The sequence below is a fragment of the Bison bison genome, unplaced genomic scaffold (genome assembly GCF_000754665.1).
Source record: "Bison bison bison isolate TAMUID 2011002044 unplaced genomic scaffold, Bison_UMD1.0 scf7180017864363, whole genome shotgun sequence".
Classification (NCBI taxonomy): Eukaryota; Metazoa; Chordata; class Mammalia; order Artiodactyla; family Bovidae; genus Bison; species Bison bison.
In genome coordinates, this window is record NW_011494935.1 from 635,558 (window position 1) to 655,787 (window position 20,230).

The following is a 20,230-nucleotide window of genomic DNA, read 5'->3' on the forward strand; positions in this document are numbered from 1 at the left end:
AAGAAAAAAAAAAAAACATCTGGTGTGAGTTCCAGCCCCTCAGTATCCTTTCTCTGTGACTTCATATTTGTTACTTAACTTTCTGAGTCTCTTAGCCAGTTTTCTCATCTGTAAAGTGGGAATGATGATAATAAATAGTTACTTTCTGGAGTTGTTGGGAGGTTCAGTGGGGTTGGAAAAAGTTCTTAGCACAGCTGCTGGCACTTCGTGGGCTCTCTGTAAATGGTAACCGTGTCTGCTAGTCATTCTTTTTGTGGAAAGAAGAATCTGAAGCTGAGATAGTATGCGTGTGTCTGACTGGGAAGTAACAGAGGTCACTGCATTTAAAATAGGCTCTGTTATATCAAACCTCAGGCTTCCCAGGTGGCTCAGTGGGTAAAGAATCTGCCTGCAATGAAAGAGATGAAAGAGATGCAGGTTTGATTGCTGGGTCAGGAAAATCCCCTGGAGGAGGGAATGGCTACTCAGTCCAGTATTCTTCTGGAGAATCCCATGGACAGAGGGGCCTGGCGGGCTATAGTCCATGGGGTCACAACAGAGTAAGACATGATCGAAGTGACTTAGCAAATATTCAACCAACAGCAGCACCCACGTATGCAGCCAGAACTAACCCCACATACAAGTTTTACCACATACAAACTTCACACAGAGGGGAAGGAAGAAAGGTAAGAGCAAGGCCAGAGGAAGAAGAGATCAGGCACCGAACACTCAGGGCTGGAAAGTGCCCAAGACCACCCAGCTTGTATGTGGTGGAGTTGGGGTTAAGGTAACTGGCTCTTGGCACCAAGTTGAGTGCTGTAATGGAACCATGTTTCCCACTATGTATGTATGTTTCCTTTGTCTAAGTTAATTGCACACCTAATACCCCAGTCTGCCGTTGATTATGGAGAAGGCAATGGCAACCCACTCCAGTACTCTTGCCTGGTGAATCCCATGGATGGAGGAACCTGGTAGGCTGCAGTCCACGGGGTCGCTAAGGGTTGGACACGACTGGGCGATTTCACTTTCACTTTTCACTTTCATGCATTGGAGAAGGAAATGGCAACCCACTCCAGTGTTCTTGCCTGGAGAATCCCAGGGACGGGGGAGCCTGGTGGGCTGCCGTCTATGGGGTCGCACAGAGTCGGACACAACTGAAGCAACTTAGCAGCAGCAGCAGCAGCAGCCCTTGATTAAGATGTCAGCACAGGGTCTGGGCTCCAGTGTCAATGTATGAATCTCTTCTCACCACATCCCAGACACGGCTGCCCAGTTCCAAGTCAACCCCCTGCAGAGATACGGTGCTCACCACCTGTTGATGCCACCCACCCCCTGCTTTTCTGTAAGTGTTCAAGAAGTCTTTGAACCGAGCAGAAGCCTAGGCACTGCATCCCCGTACCACACAGACACACAGCTTCAGTCCACTGATTCCACACTGGGCCTTTTTAGTGCCTTAAACCAGGAGTTCCTAACCTCTGAGATCTAATGCCTGATGATCTGAGGTGGAGCTGATGTAATAATAATAGAAATACAATGCAAAATAAATATAATGCACTTGAATCATCTGCAAGCCACCCCTTCCCCCACCCCACCCCCTGGATTCCTGGAAAAATTGTCTTCCACGAAACGAATCTCTGGTGCCAAAAAGGCTGGGGACTTCTGCCTTAAAGGAGAAATCCTAAAAGACACAGATGAAGAGATAAAGGAAAGAGAGAGGGAAAGGGAGAGAAAGAAAAAAGGAGAAAGGAGGAAAGAAGGAAGAGACTGCAGAGAAAGCGAGACATGGAGACACAAAGACATAAACACAGAGAGGTGTTGGGGTGTTGTCTGGAGGAATCGGCAAGAACAAATACTCAGAGCCTTAAGATAACAGCCTTCTCACAAAGCAACACGATGACCTCTCACCTCATCCACCCTCTCTCCAAGCCCACAGGGGCATCAGGAAGCCAGTGAGTCACGGTCCCCCTGAGTTACCAATTCCAAGTCCTGGTTCAGCAGGTGGAAGTGCCTTTGTGGAGGCTCCATGCCTCTGGGGAAGGACATACACTGAGACCCGGGGAACCCCTCTGCACTAGGCTTTTCCTGGGGTACAGGAAGAGGGGCTTCTGGAAGTCTCTGGTGTCTCCTGGAAAACTAGATCAGGAGCACGCAGGCTGAAAGAGATAAAACCCAGGCCCTGTGTCTCATCCTTTCCTCCTGCTGTTCTCTTTGGGGCCTCTTTTCTCTGAAAAGCCCCCAGCCGTTCATCTCCAGCTGGGCACATTCGGTTTCATGCTCATTTTCTTTTTCTGTTTTTCTTGTTTCAGCTTCAAAGAAGCCTCTTCCTCCTACTCCTGAAGACAATAGGGTGAGTGAAAGCACAGGTCTGGGCGCGGGGAGGCGGGGGCCCAGGGCACCTCGAGCTGCTGCTCTGGTGTCGTCCCGCTTGGGTTTCCCATCTGCTCAGGTTTCTCAACCGTGACCTCGTTGTGATGCAGCTGAACTCAACACTGTGGGTTTCCTGGGCCCAGCTTGTCTCCTGGGTGGGTCCAAGTAAAATGACCACTCAGCTGCCAAAATCTTCACTCCACCGCCTTCACTCAACAAACACTTCTCGGTATCATACTGTGCATCCAAGTACCTTGACTAGGCTGGGGCCTAATAACAGCTCACAGCCACATAAAATGATGTATTTACTCCACCCTTTGACAGACAAGCATTTTGGAAGCATACACCTGAGAACACTTCAAATTCTTCAAAGCAGGTCCACACTTTTACTAGTTATTTCAAAACTCACCCTCTGTTCTGGCCACTTCAGAAGGTTATAGTTTTATTCTCATGTGAAAGCTTGGGAAAGCAAGTCCCACGAGAAGTTATCCCAAGGCCATTCGGTAACTTAGTAGTCAAGTTAGTAGGCTAGAGGGTTCCTGGTGTGGTGGTCTTTAACTCGAGTGGTCGTTCCCAAAAGTGTGGTCCCTGGACCAGCAGCATCAGCATCACTGGGGAGCTGGTTAGAAATGCAGATTCTCAGAACTCCTTCCCCCCCACCCCAAACCTCATCACCCCATCAGACCTTTGACACGCAAAACTTTAGGGAAAGGGACCAGTAATCTGCACTTTAATAAACCTCAAGGTGATTCTAAGGCATGCTGGAGTTTGAGAAACACTGGTCTAATATACTGACTTGCAAGATTTAAATGATATCAAGTCAATTCTTGGGAAGCTATTTAGTCAAAAAGACAAAACAAAACAAACCAAAAAATAGGAGAAAAAGCAATCTTAGCCCTCACTTTATGGTAATACCAATAACGATATCCACATTTGAGTAACTGGTCTTTATTCTAGAATATACTGATTCTACTCCCTCATGCTTCTTCCTGAAGGGTGAGCCCTGCTTTTTTTCCAGCCAATATGGTGACATTTCAAACACTGGCAGCTTCCCCATAAGAGAAGTTTTACATCGCTCAAAACTGGGATGACTTTTAGATTTGTTGTCAGCCCTCTCTCACACAACAAGAAAGAAGTATATTTAAATTGCAGCAGAAAATGGGCTCTTTTCCATTTTACTTCATTCATCTCCTAAGACCATTTCACCATCACCCTTGAAAATATGGTTTGGAATCCCACTGCCCTGGCTCGTGGGTGGTTCCAATAGTCCCACCTAAACCCACATCTCTGCACCTGAGGCTGGCTTGCTTCTTCTGGTTTTTCACTATTAGTGAAGGTGAAAGTCAGAAAATAGGGCCTATCCACCACCCCTTGGACACCACCACTTGGCTTCTCAGACTTCTTGGAGGAGCAGCTTTAGGACACCAACCACAGGGCTATTGGAATCACGGTTGCAGTTTCAATCACACATCTAAATCCACAGCAACATTTATCTTGAATTACTTGAAATCACTTCTCCCATCACCTTCATGTTCTGTTCTACACTAAGTGATGGCATCTTGAGTTGGCATCTATAGAGGCTATACTTTTAATCTGATCTGAGCAACAGGCCTGATGCTTAGTGTGAGAGAGACTGTGGACTGGGGACAGTTCTCGAGGGTGGAGGGTGGCTATTATTGGTCAGGATAGAAACCATCCATGATCAGAGTAGAGAACTCCAGGCCTCTCTAGCCTGTGGGTGCAAATGAGGTTATGTTTCACTCTTGGTCTCCCCACGTACACAAGAACTCAGCCCTTCTTCGAGGCCCATCCCCATCAACCCAGAAGGACTTCCTGAGGGGCCACCCATACACATATCTGCCTACGCCCTGGCTTCCTTGTTAAGTCACACTACCCGTGCCACTCCCACCTGGGAGGGCCCAGTCTCAGCTGGGTGGAGCTCTCCCCAGCTGGGGTCAGGAGCTCTCAGAAGTCAGGACCATTCTGAGACCAGCAGTGGAGTGGCCAGGAGACAGGACCATTCTCCCATTCCATGACTCACCTCATCTCCTGGGCTCCCAAATAGCCCTTCTGGAGCCCAGAGTCTCAGTTTCTCCAAATGCCATCCCTTCATTTTCTCAGTATAATCTCATGGTTCTCAATCCTATCAGACCCAGTACTCCCTTTTTCTGACAAATATTTTATAAAGCCCCCTTTATTATAACAAAAAGAAAGTAAATAGATAATACCACTTATGTAAACACATACTTTCTAAAAGAACCAATAAATGTTCTAACCATAATGTTTAAAAAAGAAAATGAAATAACTTATACAAACCCATACATATTTCTATATATAAATATTGGGCATGACTATACTGGACAACATAATAAAACACACCTGTATTTGAATCCTGTTAAATTTGGCAGCTCAAATGCAACTGTTCCAGTAATGTAGTATCAGTGACTCAAAGACAGTACTACCATCTATGATACACTTTCCAAAAGAGCAAACAACTCTTGGTCAAGTTCTGAACTAAACAAAGTGTAATCCACCCTCCACGTAAAGGGTGGCTGCCTCCTAGGAAACCAAGTGCTTCATATAAGGTGGAGGTAGGATCTAGGTCAGAGTGTTATTGTACATTATTACTGCAAGCGGCCTTCTCTGGAATATCTAACAGGACGTTCAAAAGTCGTGGGATGCTGCATGTGGGATGCTGCAGGGTGTTTTGCATCCTTGACCCTCTCCCATTCAATGCTAGTAGCCACCTCAACCTTTGCGACATTCAAAACACCGCCACAGATGTCCAAAGTACTCCCTATGGAAAGGTTTCACATTGTTTGAGAAACCTGCTCTGATCTTTGTCTTAAAAATAATTAATCAACCAGTTGGATCTATAATGAGATGAATACCTTACTATATTTTTCCTTTATCCTCCTGCCCTTTAACACAATTCCTTCCTCCATTAGCTGTTAGGATGACAGCCTCAAGCTCAACAACTCTTTTTTTGTGTGTGTGTGTGTGTGTGTAATAAAGTTTTATTAAAGTATAAAGGAGATAGAGAAAGCTTCTGACATAGGCATCAGAAGGGGGCAGAAAGAGTACCCGCTTGCTAGTGTTAACAATGAGGTTATATAATCCAAAGAATGTCTGGAGGTTGTAAAGACCTCCTCCGACCTACTCCCATAATTTACATTTTAAGATAACACTGTTATCTGTAGTACTCAGTATATCATCTCACAAGCTCCACAAATAATCTAGGCTTCAAATCCAAACTGTATCAGTATGACAACATTTTATTTTTTAATCCCAGATATTTTTATGCCACCAAATACTTCAGTGCACTCAGAGAACTTCTGATTTCCCATCACTGACTCTCACTCTAGCCAGTGATCTCAGTCTCTTCCCACATTTGCTATCTCACAAAGCCTGCTAACCTCTAGCAGGTGTGCCCACCCTGAACACTTGTGACTCCTTTACATGAGGACCTCTTCAGTCTTTAATATCTCATCCTAAGAAAGATACTGAAAAACAGTGATACAAGCAAGAGAGCCCACCAGAGGAACAAGAGATCCCATGGGATATAGTAGAGAAAGCATAAGAATAATTCAGTTGCTAAACTTGTCCCATCTGGGCCTCAGTTTCCCTATTCTAAACAAAAGAGTGGACTAAATGATCTCTCAGAGGCATTCCAGCTCCAACAGTCCGTAATTCTATGGATCTGGACAAACCCAAAAATAAAACTAGGAAAGCATGAACTAAATGATATAGTGTTGACTTCATCACCTTTGCCAAGAATGTGATGCTCCTAGCAGAGAGTCTGTGAATTATGACATGGCTTAAGTAGAGAAACAAGCAGATTTCTGTGACGAGCATGGCTGCCTGGAGCTCACTGAGAGTCTGAGTTTACCACTTGGAATGGGAGAGGCAGCGAATTCCAGGTATTGCGTGTCTTTGTGTCCTATTCCATATCGTGAGCCTGACAATGAGAAACCCAACTAGAGGAAGGTGAATGGACTCAGTGAGTATCCCCAGTGGATCTGAGGAACTGGTGTCTGACTGGCATAGGTCCAAGAGCAAGTTACAGCTCAGGGACTTGCTGACCTTGTTCCACAGGTTACCTCCTTTCTCACATCTTTGCTTGATTTTGTGGTCTCCCTCCTCCAGCGGTCACTTCGGGAACTTGAAGAAACTGTGGTCATTGCCCTGTATGACTACCAAACAAATGATCCACAGGAACTCATGCTACAGCGCAATGAGGAGTACTACCTGCTCGACAGCTCTGAGATTCACTGGTGGAGGGTTCAGGACAGGAATGGGTAAGGCGCCTGGGTGGCTGCTGTCCCAGCTTTCAAGGGGAGGTGGGAACAAAGACAGTCCTGCCTCTCTCAGAGCGACCATGGCACTGAGTTAGGAGAGGAGAGCAGAGACAGAGGAGGAGATGGAAGAAGTTGCTGAAAAGGGTCTTCCCCTTCTCAGAAGAGCCTGGGAGGCAGTCACTCACCATACTTACTCCCTGGACCTTATCAAGCCCTCCCAACCTCCAAACTCATCTAAAAATCTTCTGGGTTTTTCCACTGATATCCACAGTTTGGGAGAACAGCAACTTGTTCCACAAAGCACCATTGTTTTTGAGTGCTTAAATGAGGCTGAAGGTGTATATGCCATTGTGAGGGTCTTATTGTTGGTGGAAGCAAAAGGCATGTACAGATGGTGCAGATTGGTGGTTACATTAAGAATAATCAGGGAAAAAATACTAAAGATTTAGTTAAGCCAAGAGCTGTGAACTAGCCATCCATATGATTCACAGAGAAAATAAAGTTGTACAAATACAATTTACCCTCAATGGGACTTTTGAATGAAAAAAAAATCTTATGACCCTTTATCTGAACTGAACTATAAGAAATTACTGTTACTGACCTTTAGAATGCTCTGGGATGTATATGAGTTTCATACCAGTGGTTAGTTTAAAGTTATCAGATTTACACTGCTTAATAAGGCTGTATATTTCCTTTAAAGATCAGAGATATTTACCTATGTCCCAGAATATTCTCCAGAAGATGATTTCAATAACTGCATAAATCCAACATAAAAATGTACCATAATTTAGCAAATTTCCTTCTTGGGTGCTTAGGCTGTTTCTAATATTTTGAAAATATTAACAATGCTACAATTAACATCTTTATATATTAAGGGTTTAAACATTTTCAAAGTATGAGATTATTATTAATTTTAACATAGTTTTTAAAAGATAATGAAAACACTCCATTAGTGCAATATCTGGATAGCCAATGTCGATGTTTTATATTACAAAAACTAACAACAGAGAGAAATATACATAAAAAGAAGCCACCCTCCATTTGTCTGCACATCAGTTCTAAAAGTATTCATTGTTAAGTTACTTGTGCATCCTAGGCAAAAGAGTTATAAATATAGAAATGCATCCTAATTTTCATTTGCATTAAGGTGATTCATTTTGATCTTCACCTTGCTTTTAACTTTTAATGATATATCTTAAAGATATTTTCATATCAGTGCATACAAATCTACCTTATTTTTTAGGTAAACATATAGTTCTAGAATGTATGATTGTATTATAAATATTTAAATAATATTTTATAGTGGGACATTTAGTTTCCAGGTTGCTTTCTTTGTTGTTTCACAAAAGGCTGCAATGAAGATCTTGCATTGTGCACGCTCATGTAACTTAGAAATCTTTTGAAATACATATACTTTTGAAAACATATTTTTTCTTTGGGAAAAAATACATAACTCACATTTCTAATTATGGAACTGGTGAGTCAGACTATGTGACATCTTAATTTTAGAAGATAAATCCCTCAAAAAGCTTGCCAAATTTTACATTCCCCACCAACAGGGTATTGGAGTGCCAACACCGAAGTGAAAGTGTTAGTTGCTCAATCGTGTCCAACTCTTTGTGACCCCATGGACTGTAGCCCACCAGGCTCCTCTGTCCATAGAATTCTCGAGGCAAGAATACTGGATGGGGTAGCCATTGCCTTCTCCAGGGGATCTTCTGGATCCAGGGATCAAACCTGGGTCTCCTGCATTGCAGGCGGATTCTTTTCCATCTAAACCACCAGCGAAGCCCAACATTGGGTATCATTAAACTTTAAAAAGAGGGGCCAACCTGATGAGTAGAAAAAGAAGTACAAACATTTTTAGGGTAAAGACTTTACTTTTTACATATATCATAACTTACATTCTCAAGGCACCTTCTCTTTAAGTACCCTTATCAATTCCATTGCAAGGGAAGTAAAGGAGGGTTAGATCAAAAACTGTGGTCTCAGAGGCAGTGTCACTTGCTTGCTGAGAACAGACCCAAAAGCCCCCTCACCTGGAACCTCCCTGTCTAGTTAACTTGGGGAAACAAACAAGACCAGTCACATCACCTTTTCTTTGCCTATTATGGGGAAGCTCATTTCAGAAACAGGTTCAAGATTGCCTGGCTCCACAAACACCAGAGGAACTTACTAAGAAATTCATCCCTTCAACCAACTGACATTTCTTTAGTACACCTTATGTGCCAGGAAATTTCTTCTCCTAGGTTTCACTTCCCCAAATGACAGTTTACACTTTGTTCAATGGCCCGCAGAAAGGCTCAGCTCTGTACTTCAAAGGGCATCGCAGAAGACACCCCAGAGGCCAATCAGGGTGTCTGGGAATTTCCCTAGTGTGCTTTGTAATAGTGTGGTACAGCGGAAAGTACACAAGATGCAGAGACAGAAGACTCGGACTTGAATATCAGCTGCTTTTGTTATACAGGGCCTATGGAAAAGTCACTTAACTTTTCTGAATCTATTTCCTTACCTGTAAAATGCAGATGATAATATCAGCTTTCCATCTCAGAGTGTTGAGAAAATCACTGAGATAAAGAAAGTGAAAGGGATTTGTAAATTCTATATCCACACACAAGAGAATTATCATCATTTAGTAGATAATCCAGTTTTGGTTGGGATATTAAAACTGTTATTTTATATGAAAGCAAAATAGTATTTGACCTAGTAATATAATTGTAAACATATGGTGTGGCAAAAACAGACATAATTAAAAGGAAATCCAAAAGAAAGACATAAAAGACAGCATATCTGAGAACAAGTTGACTCCTATCAGTTGGAATTGACTACCTTGAGTGCTGGCTTAAGAAGGATTCTGAGGCTGGATGTTCAGTTCTCCAAAGAAAGCATAATACCATGACTGACTAACCGTGGGTATAAGATACAAGATATCAGGTATTTGGTATTACCATTCTTCATTTCTTCACTCCTCCAAACAATTCTGTGAAATAGATTACACATTTCCCATTAAACAGAAATCACTAGATAGAAAAAAATTCAAACACTTAATGGAGTAAAGAGCAAGAAGTTAGGAGACATCTTTTCACAGAATGCACAGTCTGGGGGGATTTTATGTGTAAACTAGTTTAGGTCCTTCATTTTACAGGTACAGAATCAGAGGCCTAGAAAGTGGAGGAGACACTGCTCTCACCTTGTAGTATTAAATGTGACAGTGAATGTGATAGTGTTTTGAAAAGTATCTACACAAGTGTAAAGTATTTTGATGTTCTTACCAGTCTCTTGATCCATATGTCTTTGTTTATACACAATTTATTCCTGCTCAAAAGAAACTCCTAAACCCAAATCCAACATAGTTTTATTTTGTTTTTATCATGTTTTATCATTTATGTTTGAAGGAGCACAAATAACAAAAAACATTAGGGAGGCCTTGAATTAAAAGTTTACATGGTTGACTGACAGTATCTTTTGTGACCTGTGGTTGGAAATAATTCTTTATATTTTAATTATTTTGGTTTCCTAACTATAAAATGCTAGCACTAAAGTGGAAAAATACTGATTATAACACACACACAGAGATGTTTCCTATTAGAAAATAAAGACTTAACATTGATATTTTTTCCAATAGAGGAAATTTTCACAATGAAGAGATTAGCAAGCAGAGCTAATAAAGTAAAGTGACTATTTCTTATTTATTATGGCTCAAATTTTAGTAATAAGATCTATATAGCCTTTAACGATAGCAGGTTGTTATTTTTAGTAATTTTTATTTGAAAATTTTAAAATGTCTTATCCTGAAAGCTAAACAAGAATTCTTCATCTTTAAATGACATTTAGTTGATTAAATCTATGAAATGGAGATGTAAAAATTAGCTTTGTATTAATATAAACACTCATTTCCCTCTAAACAGGCATGAAGGATATGTTCCAAGCAGTTATCTGGTGGAAAAGTCTCCAAATAACCTGGAAACCTATGAGTAAGTTTTTTTTTTTTTTTTTTTCAAAAATTGGTGCTAATTGGTCTTCTTAGATTAGGAGTGTCATTGGTTAATTATTAAAATACCAGTCATTTTCTTGACTTGCTTCCATACTCAGAACCCTAAATAAACAGCTGGGGGTCACTTTAAATAGGAGAAGGGGAAGGATATGTGTTCTCATCTCCCCTTTTACCAAACTAATGTTTTCAGATGCCTGCACACGTTGTAGTCAAAGAAAAAGTTTCTCCTGGGAATTCCAGGAATATTGATCTTACACTATGAACACTGGATCTAATACAGACTGATTTAAAACATGGTTTAATGCAATACTTCCAATACCAGCAGACAAACAGATAGGTATTAAATATCTGCTTAGTTTGTGTCATTTGTTTCAGACTGTTATTTAAAAGGAGAGTTCACAAACAGTTTTAGTGGAATTATTCAATGTTTAATAAAATCCAAATGTGGAGAACAACATACTTACCATGTGCATGTATTTACCAGCTCAGTTGCTAGAAGGCCCAGAAGCGATAATACTAGAGTTGCAACGTGCACACTCAGGTTCTAGTTTTTAAATAACACTTCCCACTAGAAACAACTAGGACTTCCTGGAGAAATGGCTTGGAGACTCGGAGTCAGGGCAAGGAAAGAACAAAGATGAAATTGGAACATTTTGATGCACCAAAATATTAAAGAAGTACCCTCTAGTTTTTTGTTGTTAAGTAAAGTGAACACATTGAGTGAGCACAGAAGTCAGGTGAACACATTGAGTTAGCACAGAAGTCAGATTAAAAATGCCTCTTCTGACAAAATCTGGATAATCTGAGTATCAAAATAAATAATGACAGTAATGAACTACAATCACTGGGTAAAACAAGAATCTATCATAAATAAATACTTTGATAACTAAATAAATAACAGGACAAGAAGAAAAAAACTCCTTCTCACTGTAAAATGCCAAGTAATGAATGCAGAAGGAATTTTAAAGTGAAAAACCATCCTTTTATAGCTTGAAGTACCAACTGATTCGGGCAAGAATCATCAATAAAAGTTACGAGTAGGTGGTAAAAGTTTGATATTCACATAGTTTCAAATTATCTTCCTACAAATCACTTATTAAAAAAAGGAAATACCTGGCAGACCCCATCTTAACTAAACAATCCAAGTTCACATCAATAAGGGGGCAAGCAGACATCGTGCATCTCCTGACATGATACACGGAGAAGGACACAGCATCACTTCAGTGATATTCCCACCCAAACATGCGTAACCTGAATTAGTCATGAGGAAACAACAGACAAATCCAAACTGAGGCATAGTCTACAAAATACCTGCCCTGGGTTCTTCAGAAATGTTAATATCACGAAGGACATGAAAGACTAAGAAACTGGTTCACATTAAAGGAAACAGAAGAGATGTAGTAGCTAAATGCTCCAGTAATCCTGGGTCAATCTTGAACCATAAAAAAGCAAACCAAAAAAATAATAATACAAAGCATATTATTGGGACAACCAATGAAATCTGAATAAAGTCTACAATTAGATAACAGCATTGTGTCAGTGTTAAATTTCATGATTTTGGTAATTGTACTATGGTTATATAAGTGTATATTTTATTTCTTAGAAATACATGCTGAAGTACCTATTAAAATAATGTTCCAGTTTGGATACACTGCAGTTTGAAGAACTCTATTTTAGAAGATACAGGGGGTGAAAGTAGTTAAAGAATATTAATTATTTTGGTCCATTTCATTTCTCCTTCAAACTTATACATATTTCATTTTTTATATTAAAACATAGATAAGGAAAGAAGGAGCCATGTGAGAACATGCACATGACAAATAATGCCATGATTATGTTCCTTAGGAGTTAACAGATTGTAAGAACTGTATCTGGCAGGTGTAACTCCTGAAAGATGTGAAGTCGGGGGCTACAGCATAGCAAGCTAGGCTCTTCTCAGGGGAGACAGGGAGCCTTTAATGCTTTTCCTTAAATCCTTGGTACATGATAGTTACAGGCTCTATATGGTGGGGATAAGAGCATGGGTTCTGGAGCCCCACTGCCTGGGTTCACATGCTGGCTACTCCAGACCAGCTCCTGACACTGATAGATGAGCTCTACATTAGCTAATTATTCTTTGCAGTCCTGAAGTTCTCACCAGGATATGGCTGGAGCTTTCCCCCAGCAAACTTTGATGGAGTCCACTCCAACTCGATTGGACATGAGTTTGAGCAAGCTCCAAGAGCTGGTGATGGACAGGGAGACCTGGCGTGCTGCAGTCCATGGGGTCGCAAACAGTCAGACATGACTGAGCAGCTGAACTGAACTGAACTGAACTAGTCAGAGATGTGATTGCAGCCTAGTTAACAGCCAATGCAAAAGAGAGTAATCAGGGCATACCCAGGAAGCCAACGTTCATACTGAGGCTGTTTTAAGGGAAACTTTATAAAAACTCAGTTAGTGTCCTTTTATAAACCTGCATAATACTAGCTTAGAGTCATCAGTCATGAAACTTCCAAAGATGATACCACATTGCATTTATCTGTTACATGTTATCTGTTGTTGCTTGCTTGAGTATAATGTTTCACACGTCCAAATTACTGGCCAGCCAGGCACAGAGCTGGGCTACTAGTTTCAAATGCTCTGAGATGTTTGAAGATGAGCTTTTAGCGCTATGTATGTTGATGAACCCAAACTATAAAAATGACATTGAATCCATAATATACTTAGATTTGCTTTTCCCCACCGTCCAAATCATTCCATCATGGTGCACTGGTTCCTAAAACTGTCTGACATGAATTGTTTCATGGTAAGATCTATTCTTTGGTAGCAATAAATCTAGAAGTTATCTTTCTTTCTTTTTTTTCCCCATTTATATATTTAATCTATTATTCAAATTGCTCATAGAAAATTTGATTTTAAAACTTCTTCAGAGAAGAGATGAGCCACTTATCCTGAGAAAATTAGCCTGAAATCTTAAGAAATTAAAACAGTTGTGTGATAAAATCAGAAACACAAAATTAAACAATATTGTGTTATAACATGAACCCCGTGACACATTTTCCTTTTAAACTAAATTTGAAGTTCAATCTCAGGTCAGTTCACTTTGTAAAAGTAGAAAATATGTGAATATTTACCTTATTTTTAGCAGAATACATCCATTAAAAATTTTTAGTTTATTCAACAAATAAATTTGGCACTCATTTCACAAGGAATGTAGCAATACCTAAGGTTTTTCTACATTTGCAATTTTTACAAAGATAAACTAGCCTTATGGGACACTGTCAATGTTATTTGTACAGGAGCTTTTCTGCAGCTGGGAAAAATATAATTCTTTTGCAGAAGATCTTGAAAACCAGTTTTACAGAAGAAAATGCTGCAATCATTTTAAAAGGGTATTTGCTACACTTTCAAATTTATATTCAACTTTTATAGCTGTCCTAGCGCCATTCTACTTATAACCATCCACTGACTTACAAAGCAGAGCAGAAGATAAATGTTTTCAAAAATTTGAATAAGGAAAATTTCCAATATGCACAAAAGTGGAGAGAAAAATATAATGAACCTCAAAGCTCCCCAGCTTCAACAATTACCAACATTTTACCACTTCTGATTCATTTGTTCCCTTCCAATTAAACATTGTATTACCTGGAAATGGTTTGTACTTTTGCTTTTGAGTTTGAAAGTATTGGTAGAAACAAAAAGAACAAAAAATTCTCTAGTATTAATTATCTTTCATGAGTAAATAATACAATTTTTTAAATCTCATTTTTCTGTGACTTTTTCCTGCTTTCAGGTGGTACAATAAGAACATCAGCCGAGACAAAGCTGAAAAACTTCTTTTGGACACAGTAAGTCTCTTTAACCTATCTTTTGGCTTCAAATAAAATGAATTGTGCTACTCTTTTTCAGCCAGGCGGTGTGGTTTGCGCTAACGCAGTGAGTTGATGTGTTGGATTAAAGTGATGTTCATGTCTGGTACTAGTATAAAAGTATTTTGGGGTTTACAGGCTTAGCGTACATCAGTCCTGGAGAGGAAACCTGGAGAGGATCAAAGGTCTTGGTATTAACATGTGAACATGGCCACCGCTTCAGTGAGTAGTCTTTACCGCCATGATGGCTGGCCCTGGAGAGCTTGGGGCTGGTCTTCCCTGCCTGCCTCTCTGGTTAGGTCAGGGGTGGCTGTGATTCAGATTCCTCCTGGCTGAGCTGTGTGTGGAACTAGAGGAAACACATCACTTGTTTTTAACTTATTTTTCAAACAACTGTTCTTCTCCAGAGCCATATAGTATGAGGACCAGGACTGATCTTACCCAGGGGTGTCAGGATTGAGGGAGAGAGGGAAGTGAAGAAAGAAGGCATGGTGTGGTGGGGAAAGTCTTGGCCCCTGCTCTGGCTCCAACTCAGTGTGTGACTTTGGGGACATCTCTTCTTCCTTCTGGACCTCAGTTTCTCAACGAGTTCAAGGGAGGCATTGGACTAAATCAGAGAAGAAAACTACCTAGGCTCATACTGCCACTCTCTAGTCTTGGTTCTGTGGCCGACCCCGTTGATCAGAGTTCATGGCTTTGGGGTCCTTCTCAAAACAGCACTCAAGGAAGCTGCCATCAATTGACTGGCATGCAAGGGAACCCCTCTCTTCCTGGATCATTAGATCATTTGTTACTCTAAAGCTGTGCCTCTCAAAGTATCTGAGTAATGGATTACTTTCTGTGGTTGGTTTTTAATTTCCATTTGTTACAGACTTAAGTAAATTCAATAAAAAACGAATTAATAGGGAAAAAAAAGAAAAAATAAGAAGCAAAGACATAAAAAATAATGCAAGTCTAATTTTTTATTAGTATTAGGTCGCTATAAAAAGATTCTAAATGATTCCTCTCAATTTCTTTTTTTGTCTGGTGGTGGAGCAGTAACAGTTTGCCAACTGGCACCCATCCACAGACCACACTTAAAGTAGCCCTGAAAATTGCACGTTGGGGCTCTTGCAGAGAAACCAAATGCATGGAGGTACTGAGAGAAAGCTTTCTATAGAGAAATCAATTTATCAGTGTATTTGCTTAGAGCAGTGGTTCACAAGCCTGTCTGCACATTAAAATCACCTGGGAAACATTTTAGAACTACCAATGACAAGGTCCCACCTCAGACTCATTAAATCATAATCTCTAGTGGATAGGGTACAGGTATTAGTAGTTCAGAGAAAAACTTCTGAGTGAGTCTAAATTCAGATGATGTTAATAACCCAGGCTCAACACAGCCTCACCAGTGAGACCAGTAAACAGTAGGCATGGGCTGATGGAGGGATTAGTCTCCCTATGCTGAAGTGTCAAACGTGTTCCTGACATTTCACCATATATTATTTTCCAGTTATAGTTTGAAGGTATTTCATATCTTTAAGAATCTTAAACTGCAAACCTCTCTTGGATGGAATGAAGCTGGAGTGACCAATGTATCCTGGTTTGCTTGGAACAGTTCGTTTTAAAACTGAGAGTCCGATGGTCCCAGAACAACCCCCACCACCAACCTCAGTCCTGGACAAACCAGGACAGTTGATCACCCCAACAGGCAACCATTACCGGTTTGGACAGTGACTAGGGGTGAGCTTAGAGAAGGGGACCTGGGAAGATTTCAGGTAGAGAATGAAGGGCTGTGATGAGAAGGTGGAAGGATGACGAATACCGTCAAAAAATAATCTAAAGGTATAGAGTTGATTATTAATGTACTACTTACTTTTGCACAAGGGAAACTTTAAAGTGATAATAAATTCATTCTATCAAAGGTAAAAATAAAATTTCTATATGAGGAAATTGGGAAGGGAGGAGTCATATTTTGGAGTCATATTTTGAAGCAGTGAACTTCTCCCTTGATTAAGTTGCCAGTAAGCAGGCAAAGAGGACAAGTTCAGTTGTTTGTGTGTTTACCAGTGACAGGTATATAATAGGCAGTCTGTATGATGGTGGCCGTCTCAATTAGCACCTGTCATGATTATGACATGTCTGCGCCACTTCCTTTATTAGGATTTCCCAGTATAAACTCACATACCTTACCATTTTGCTGAGCACGGAACTAAGCACATAAAGATACTTGAGATAGGATCTTTGACCTCAATAGGGACTCTCATAGACACTATCAGGAAACAAGAAAAACTCTGAAGAAAGACAGAAGAATCTAAGATAAACTGAGCATATACAGGAGGCTTTCAGTACTCTCAGAATTTTGAGAAGATTCTAGAAGGAATTAGAAAGAGTTCATGGAGTAAGAGGAATTAAGGTGAGTCACTACTAGACTCTGGTTTCCCCTTGGTTCCACCCTAACTCAGCACTTAATTATTCCCTGTGGTTCCCAATAGAGTACACATTAGAATCACTAGGGAATTTTTAAAAATAAAGATTCCCAGGCCCTGGCCCAGACCTACAGAATCAGACTCTCCAGGGTTAGCTTCTGGAAACCTGTATTTTTTCAAGTCACCTTGTGATATATATGCGGCCTACTCAGCACGTATGTTGTTGGATAATATAATAAATTGTTAAATTAACCAATAAGATCCTATAATAAGAGTTATACTGAATTTAAACAAGTACAGTTTTGTTATTTTTAATCACACACTGGTTAATGAAGTATGCCCATGGGGCACCTAAAAAAGCTCATAGTAATGATTAGCAAAAGATGATTTCTATTTTACAGCAGTTCTTTGGAGGCACTTAAATACATTCTGCTTGCTAGAGCAGTTGAAACATTCTTCCTTATTAATATTCTAAACTACTTCACCAAATCCTCTTAGCTTCCTTAGGTCATATATAGGCAAACTTCAGTGGGTCCCTGTATTGTATGATGTTTAAAATATCAACAGAACTTTTTCAGGGGTGTATTTAGTGTCTCCTTTTCTAACAATTATAGGACACTTAAAAGATGGATTGGTTCACTTTTATTGGCCAAAATTGGATTTATTTCATTTTTATTAACTAAATATCTCAAGGTACTGTCCCAAACATATTTCACCATTAGAATATAAATGCTTTATCTTGTTCCTGCTTTACACAGGACCCCAGAACTGTACCTATGACATAGTAGTTGCTTATTGAATATTTGTTGAGTGAATGAATACAGCAAATGCTTAAGAAATGTTTTTGAAATTAACAACTATATTTTGGGAGAAGCTGGCCAGTCATGAGCATTGTTTGGAGCTTTTAAAAAAATACAAATTCTAGGATGTCAGCCTTCACCAGTCAAAACCTTGGAAATTGGTACGCAGGTGATTCTGGGACTTAGCCAAATTTCAGAACCACAGAAAACAACTCTTAGCATGTATTATCAGTTCAGATAACACCTCCTCTAAGAACATCCTCAAGCTTTCCCTCTCACAAACTGTGGAATGTGGTTTTTCCCCACCTTTGAACTCTCATGTTGCAGTGTCATGACATCTCCAGTAGCTCTCTTTTCACTCAGCCATGGACCTCAAAGTCTGTCTTCTGTGTAACCCGTTTAGGTAGAGGGTGAATTCCTTGCAAGCAGGTACTTGATACCTTACAGCATGGCACATATTGAGTGACCTGAATTTGGGGCAGGAGCCTTTTCTAAGACATTGTTAATGATATTTCCATGATTCTAAGGTGTTACTAGTTAAAGATGCAATCAATATTGAGTCCACAGAAGAATTGTTTTAAGGGAAGAAATGAACCACCTCCAAAACGAAAAGTAGTTATATGTCAGAGACACTCAAATTCTAATGCAGCATAACAAAGATATAAGTTATCAGTCAATATTTTTCATAATAACCTACCCTGTGTGTCAAGATTATCTTCTGAAAGGTCCCCTTCAAATCATATGGACAGAAAGAAAGAAGGACGTTCCTAACACAGTCAACATATCTCAGAAGAAAGCAGACAATGGTATTAATACTTCTAATGGATGGCATACCATGGCATGTGATAATAATGGCTGATGATAGTCCTAATAGTCCTTGTTCTGGTATTATACTCCAGGAACTGTTCTATGCACTTTAACTCTCCCAACCATCTTGCAAAAGTCATTTTACGACTGAGAAAACTGAAGCTTATACATTGAATCTGGAAACATCTGTAATTCACAGAATTATAAATTGTTAGAGCTAGAATTCCTTTTAAAGAATATCTGATCCATCCCCTTTGTGCTACAGGGGAGTAAACTGGGCCAAATTTAGACAGTAAATTAGTGTCAGTCTGGACTAGGGCAGGGACGCTTCTTCATACACACACACACACACACACATACACACACATACACACACATAGTTAATAAGGGAATATATGAGTTAAGGTCTATTTTCCCATCTGCACATTTCCCCCCCTTGGCACATTTTTTTCTATTGTTGCATCTTTATTTTTCTAGATAAAATAGTAAAAGATGACCTGAGACCTTGACTATATCCCATAGGAACAAGCCCACTCCCCAACCCAATCTGGCTACACTGCACAGGCATGGCAGTGATAAGAGCAAAGACCCTTTAGACTTCCCTGTTCTTGGTGGTTGTAACTTCCTCTGAGCCCCTTACAGGAAGTAGGTGATACTGTACATGCCGGATGCCTCATTTTCCCCACACCCTGGACTGCCTCAGCCCCAAACCAGAGTTTCCTGTTACCAGTGCTGAATGCCACCTAGAGCAACTATGATGGAGGAAGAGCTCTGCCCGCCTCCTGTCCTCAGCAGAGCTGACTGCAAACCTTACTTCTCTTTTGTCTGATGTCTATGGATCAGTTTACTCTTAACAGTTAAACCCCTCTCTCATCACAAATTTATAAAAAATAATAATGGTTTCTTTTAAAGAATAACAATAACAAAAAAAATTCTTAATTAAATAGAAGAGATATTCCCACTCCTTTCTTCACAGATAGCTGATAAACTTCAGGCCTTTTTGGTCTTTGTTTCTTCCCTTTAAAATACATAACAAATGCAGATAATGTCTGCTTTGGCTAAAGCTTGATTTCTTCCTGCCCTGAATTTAATCCATCACATTTCAATGAGGCAAGAGCAAAAGCTTCAATATTTAGTGAAAGGGGAAAACTTTTGAAGACAAGTGACACTATATAATATATGGATGGATATCATAAACATGACGTTGAGTTGGAGAAGGAAATGGCAACCCACTTCAGTATTCTTGCCTGGAGAATCCTGTGGACAGAGAAGCCTGGTGGGCTGCTGTCCACGGGGTCGCACAGAGTCGGACACAACTGAAGTGACTTAGCATCCATGCATGCATTGGAGAAGGACATGGCAACCTACTCCCGTGTTCTTGCCTGGAGAATCCCAGGGATGGAGGAGCCTGGTGGGCTGCCATCTATGAGGTCGCACAGAGTTGGACACAACTGAAGCGACGCAGCAGCAGCAGCAGCAGAAGCCAGACACAGATTCACTATTCACAATATCAAAGGTTAAAATAGCCCAAATGCTCAGAAACTGATGCACAGATAAACAAAATGTGTTATCCATGCTAAGTTGCTTCAGTCATGTCCGACTCTGTGCAACCCCATAGACAGCAGCCCACCAGGCTCCTCCGTCCCTGGGATTCTCCAGGCAAGAACACTGGAGTGGGTTGCCATGTCCTTCTCCAATGCATGAAAGTGAAAAGTGAAAGGGAAGT

At 40.3% G+C, this 20,230-nt stretch overlaps 1 protein-coding gene across 1 annotated transcript in view; it reads left to right on the forward strand.

The window, feature by feature from the left end:
- ITK (IL2-inducible T-cell kinase) overlaps nt 1–20,230 on the forward strand; it is a 63,818-nt gene that overhangs the window by 25,436 nt on the left and 18,152 nt on the right. Inside the window, exons 5-8 of the mRNA XM_010855281.1 lie at nt 2,286–2,326; nt 6,493–6,644; nt 10,553–10,618; nt 14,414–14,468. Of these exons, the coding sequence (XP_010853583.1) occupies nt 2,286–2,326; nt 6,493–6,644; nt 10,553–10,618; nt 14,414–14,468 (314 nt within the window). The remainder of the gene's footprint in view (nt 1–2,285; nt 2,327–6,492; nt 6,645–10,552; nt 10,619–14,413; nt 14,469–20,230) is intronic.